The 6,000-nt window shown below is 43.9% G+C and overlaps 1 protein-coding gene across 1 annotated transcript in view; it reads left to right on the top strand.

Annotated features, from left to right (window-relative positions):
• Nucleotides 1-4,133: 4,133 nt before the first annotated feature.
• The window catches only part of Pdss2 (decaprenyl diphosphate synthase subunit 2), a 207,303-nt gene continuing 205,436 nt past the window's right edge, over nucleotides 4,134-6,000 (top strand). The window contains exon 1 of the mRNA XM_042670331.1: nucleotides 4,134-4,705. Within this exon, the coding sequence (XP_042526265.1) occupies nucleotides 4,410-4,705 (296 nt within the window). The 5' untranslated portion in view covers nucleotides 4,134-4,409. The remainder of the gene's footprint in view (nucleotides 4,706-6,000) is intronic.

Below are 6,000 nucleotides of genomic sequence, written 5' to 3'. Positions count from 1 at the left end.
ATCAGGTAGAGATGACCCTCATTTTAAAATTGCATAGTTGCATAATATGTCTTATGTGGCTCTATCCAAGCTGATTCAACTAGTCTTTTCCTTGTGGTTTAGTGTTTCTAATCTCTTGCTATTATAAAGATATTTTGGAATAATTTCCTAGAATTAGTATTTCTGGGTCAAAAGGCAAATGTGTATGTGATTTTATTAGCAAACAGTGTTCAAATGGCCTTCCTCAGGTACTGTGTACCATTTTATATTCTCAATGGCAACATAGGTCATTCTGAACCCCACAGCCTGTCAACCAAGTAGGAGGCCAACCTTGTGGATTTTTGCTAGTCTGATCACTTGTCTTTATCATTCTCCCCTCAAGGTATGCAAGGATGCTTTCATCTACTCTAGGAAGAACTCTCTCAGGATGAACAAGAGGTGATTGTGTTAAAGGAGGTAAGAGGAGGGTGGCTGCAGAGCCTCTATTTCCATTCACCTAACCTTGTATTTCCAAAAGTTGTCTTGGGTTTCTGGCCAAAGGAAAGGTCATCAAATATGACCTCACTTCTAAGGCCAGTAGAATGTAGAAAGATAGGTAAGTGAAACCCACTTACTGAGAAAGGATTCTATGAAAATTGGAGGAGGAACATCTAGCTTTTGTCATCTTGCTGCCTCCGGAATAACCCCAGTGTTAAAGTGAAGTAGCTGTGTGTGGCTAGAGGTTTCCACATATTGTGGAATGGTTACAATCCTGTATGGCTGCTTATGCTCAGGTCTTCTTTGCTGTTTTGTAGGAGTAAATGTCAAGGATGGACTTTTTTTTTTTAAACATTTCCATATTCTACCAAATCATTTTACCCTCAAGAGAAACACATTTGGGAAGGTCTAGAGATGTACTTTGGTTATTGTAATTTTGGAGAGGTACTTCCAGAATCTAGTGAGTAGAAGTCAGGGATGTTGCTAAGTATCTTAAACTAATCAAGACAAACTCTCTTTCCTCTCACAAAAAACTATATGGTCTAAAATGTCAATAATGAAGAAGTTGGGAACTGATGCATTTCTACTGTTTTGCATACATTCACTTACTTCCTTAAAAGAATTATTATTGGTGGTAAAGGGCAGATTCACGGACACTCTCCCTGCTCCTTCAAAAGTTGCTAACATTTTGGACATTCATTTAATCATGAAGACTTAAGGAATTACATACTTATCTGGAAGCTGAAGAACAGATGCTATTTTAATCTTCTAAAAACCGTTTTTCATTAGGTATAATGCAATCTTTAAACTGTAAGTGTAAAGCTAAGTACTGATTATTTAAAGCTAAATGGGAACAAAAGTCCCATGAATAATAAAAAACTTGGTTAATAGAGTATGACCAGAGAATAATGCACTCAGCTTTTGTGGAGAAATTAAAACACATGCTGTGAATTGTTAAGGTAATTTCATGAAAAGGTACTCTGAAGATACCTTGATTCAGAAGAAACAGCATTAGGTACACAATATATCATATTCAGGTTTCATCTCTCTTTGCTTTTTATGACTTCTTTCACCTTGGATCATCCAGAAGCTCAGGTCTTGGAACTTTTTGGAACGGTAAGGTATCCTACTCTCCACATTCATTTCCATCTAGTAAGACTTGAATTTTATTGCCAGCCGTCTATCTCTTTTACAGGAATTATTTTCAAACTTCAGGCTTCATATACTTTTAGGGCAGAAACTTTTTATATCTTAAGCATAATTCACTTTGATGAAGAATAGCCTTAGGATGCTATATTCAAATTAAATTGTGTGTGTGTACACACAAGTTCTGGGGGTTGAACTCAGGGCCTAGCACTGCTCCCAAGCTTCTTTTACTCATGGCTAGAACTTTTTTTTTTTTGTTTTTTTTGGTTGGTCATGGGGCTTGAACTCTGGGCCTGGGCACTGTCCCTCAGCTCTTCAGCTCAAGGTGAGTGCTCTATCACTTGAGCCAAAGCGCTACTTCCGGGTTTTCTGGTGTTAATAGGAGAAAAGAGTCTCATAGACTTTCCAGCCCCAGCTGCCTTTTGAAGCTGGCTTTTGAACCGTGATTCTCCAATCTCAGCCTCCTGAGTAGCTAGGATTATAGGTGTGAGCCACCAATGCCTAGCTTTAAGGTTAGAACTTTTGTAACTTAAGCTACAGCTCCCTTTCTGGCTTCTTTGGTAGTTTATTGGAGGAGTCTGATGGACTCTCCTGCTGGAGCTGGCTATGAACCTCTTGTGTAGGATAACAGGAATGAGACACTGGTGCCTAGCTCTAACTTAAATTTTTATAAAATTTTAAATCACAGGGGAAATTTGCAAAGAGAATCTGAAGCTAAACTTTTATCGAGAAAAACTTTTTTTAATTCCCCCTCAATTTGCCCCATTTTAAGTCCCAATTTTTATATGTGGCTTAAAAATCTAGCCCATGATTGTGTATGATGCTAATTTAAAAATATGAAGCAAGAATTAGGAAGGATTTTCAAAGCTGAAGAACGTTTAAGAAACTCTGAATATAAAAAGGAGGGACTGCAATGTGATGTACAAGTCGTTATGTTGAAAAACGAACTTTACAACTTTGGTGGGTGGGGGGGAGGATTGGGTGGGGGGACCGGGAAAAGGATGGGATGGGAAGGGGAAACAAAGGAGGAGGCTACAATGCTTGATAAGAAATGTACTCATTATCTTGCCCATGTAATTGTAACCCCTCTGTGTAGCATTTTCACAATAAAGGAGGGAAGGGACTGGAGATGTGACTTGAACTGGTTGTGTTTTACACTTGTTAGTAAAGGGGCAAGACAATAGACATACTAGAAGAAAAGGTAGCATTATTTAAACAATCACACAGATGACTTCCTCTTACTGAGGAAAAATATTATTGGTAGCCTATTACCTTCAGGGGTGAGGGCTATTTGTATGTTTACAACGTCATTTGGGGGCATACAAAACTATCAATACTGGTAGATGCCTACTGGAGCCCCTCCCCCCCCAAAAGAATACATGTCTGTTTGTCATAGATCTAATGATTTCATGGGCCCTACACGGCACAGCACTTGACTAGCATGTACTAGACTCAGGTTCAAACCCCAGGGTTAAAAAAGAAAGGAAAAAAAAAAAAGTTCTGGATGAATTCTGTTCATTCTTGCCCAATGTGGCCTTAAACATTTATTCAACCTGCCTGTCATCGGTTTGCTCTTACAAACTGCGAAGATACATAATGAAGTAGATCAGGCCAGTGGTCAGTTCTGAATCCTAAATGCCGAGTCAGATATAAGAAGGAATGAAAAAGAGGCGAGCTGGGGACTGGTGACTCAAGACTGTAACCCTGGCTACTAATGAGAGGCTGAGATCCGAGGTTCACGACTTGAAGCCTCCTGGGCAAAAAAAAAAATCCGTAAGGCTCTTACTAATCACCCTTCAAACCCCCGAGAAAAAGCCAGAAGTGGAGCTGTAACTCTAGTGGTAGAGCGCTAGCCTTGAATGAAAAATGCTAAGGGACAGGACCCAGGTTCTGAGTTCAAATCCTGGTACCGGTACAAAACGGCAGAGTAAGAGGAGAAGTAGGGGATAAACAACCTTCAAAGCATCTCCTCTCCACCCTAGTGAGGAAATACACGGGAGGCGGTCAGAATCAGAGAGGATGCCAGAGATCGCAACCACGATGGGAGACGTTCTAGGAACGAGGACCCCTCCTCGTCGGGCCACGCCTTGTCGGCGTCCGCACAGCCGTACGCCGAGGGCCTAGAGCTCGGCCGCACTGTCCGTCTTCGCATCCCCCGTGACCGTGGCCCACGGCTCGCACAGCGCGCAGCCCGGGAGGACCGCACGGGCATCGACACTACCTGACGCTGGCAGCGGACCCCCGCAAGTGGTGAGATCCGGAAGAGACCTCGGCAAACACCGACCCAAATACTTAAGTACGCCCCCCTGGTGTGCGCTTCTGAGAGGCTCTGACGCCCCTGACTCCGGGCGAGGGGGATGACGTCATTGCGTCCACACCGCGACCCCGGCCTCAGCAGACGTGGACACCGCCCGCACCCGCGCCTTCCGGGACTCCCAGAGCCCCGCCCCTACGCGCCGGTCCCGACGGCGCCGTAAAGCAAAGCTCGTTCTTTGCCTCTCCGCAGCCTGCCCTTCAGCTTTACGACAGGCCGCATTTCACACCTCCGATATGGCGTCCCCCACGCCGGTCGTTGCAATGTTAGTGGTGTCTGCTTCAGGTGGCCGGAGGCGGCGCTGAGCTGCGGTCCACCCCGAAACAGCAAAAGTTCATTTCTGGTCACGGTTCCCGAAATCCCAGCGCATTTCTAGGGTCGGGAGCCTGAAAAAGTCCCTCCTCAAGTCCCTGGTTAGTTTTCCCGCGCCGTCTCGGGACGCCCTCGGGTTCCTGGCCCGTCCCGCTCGCCCTCCTCACGCGCGACTGCGGTCATGAGCCCTGGGCTGCTGCTTTCGCGTTGGCCCCGCGCTCTCGGGGCCTCGGGCCCCCCACGTCGCCGGTGCTGGGCTCGGCCCCTCGACACGCTCTCCTCGGTTGGCTCTTGGCGTGGTCGGTGCACCAAGTCCCCGGCTCACTGGAGCCAGGTGGTGTCGGAGGCGGAGAAGATCGTGGGCTACCCCACGTCCTTCATGAGCCTCCGCTGCCTGCTCAGCGACGAGCTCAGCAACATCGCCATGCAGGTGCGGAAGCTGGTGGGGACTCGGCACCCCCTGCTCACCACGGCCAGGTGAGCCGACCCCCCCCCCCCCCCCAGTCCTTTTTCTGGGCCCGCACACCTCAGCTACCTTGCTCAGATTGGCTCCCGGCCGGTCCATTGACACTGTCCATTTCTGCCCCTGGTGAAGACATTCCTTGTCTGCTCTGACAGGTCTTTTCTTAACTTGCTTCCTCCACGGGGTGGATCAATGGTTATCTTAGGAGAAACTCTTGAAATGCCTTTTTTCGCGATATCACTTCACTGTTGAGGGTGAAGAGACTTCAGGGATTTGAGGTAGCAACCTCACGCAGGGGTGTCAGTTTGCGTCGCTCTCCAGAAATGGCCTTGAAACAAATGTAATAGATTAATTTTCGGTAGAAGTTATCTCCAGAAACAATAAGGAGAGGAAGCGATTGGCTGAAAGTAGACAGCTCTTTCCAATTGACTATGCTCCTTTTGGGATTTTTGTTACTTTATCCTGGACTACTGCTGTGAAACCTGCCATTAGAGTTTTTAGTACTTTTTATTTTTATTTTTTGATGTAATATCAGGGAACTCAAACTCAGGGCTTCAGCTCTTGCTTGAGCCACACTTCCAGTTCAGCTTTTTTTTTTTTTTTTTTGCTGGCTACTTAGAGATGGAGTCTCCCTAGCTTTCCTGCCCCAACTGCTTCAAACCTCAGTCCTCAAATCTCAGCCTCCTGTAGCAAGGTATAAGACACAGGAGCTGGGATAGAACCTTTTTAACAACCCATGTCATTTAATTTGTAATTAATTCCAAAGATACAGAAAAGTTGCAAGAATAAATACAGTACAAATAAATACACTACGTACCCATTAGTCAGATTCACCTGTTATACTCACACACTATTCATGTATGTATATAACTATATGATACATAATATTTGATGTATCATAGATCATATACATATAATTTTATAATATATGGTATATAATATATGGTATATGATATATAGAATATATTATAAAATATATATGGTATGTGATTTATGATGTCTATTGTATATAACTATATATTTCTGTGATTAATTTAAGGGAAGATTACATTTATCATAATCCTTTATACCTAAATACTTATGCATTTCTGACACATTCTTTTGCATAACTATAGTTTGGTTTTCAACTTAAGTACATTCAGTATTGATACACTTTTATCATTTATTTTATTAATTGTCCTAATAATGTCCTTTTGGTATTTTTCACTTTCTAGTACAGGATCCAAACAGGATCAGTGTTGTATTTAGTTATATGTTGTTACTCGTTTTCCAATCAGGAATTTCCATATCTCTTCTTGGCTTTATAACT

This window comes from Dipodomys spectabilis, unplaced genomic scaffold, assembly GCF_019054845.1.
Source record: "Dipodomys spectabilis isolate Male_0828 unplaced genomic scaffold, ASM1905484v1 ptg000001l, whole genome shotgun sequence".
NCBI classification, from domain to species: domain Eukaryota; kingdom Metazoa; phylum Chordata; class Mammalia; order Rodentia; family Heteromyidae; genus Dipodomys; species Dipodomys spectabilis.
Note: the sequence above shows the minus strand (reverse complement) of the source record. Positions and strands in the feature narration are given on the sequence as shown.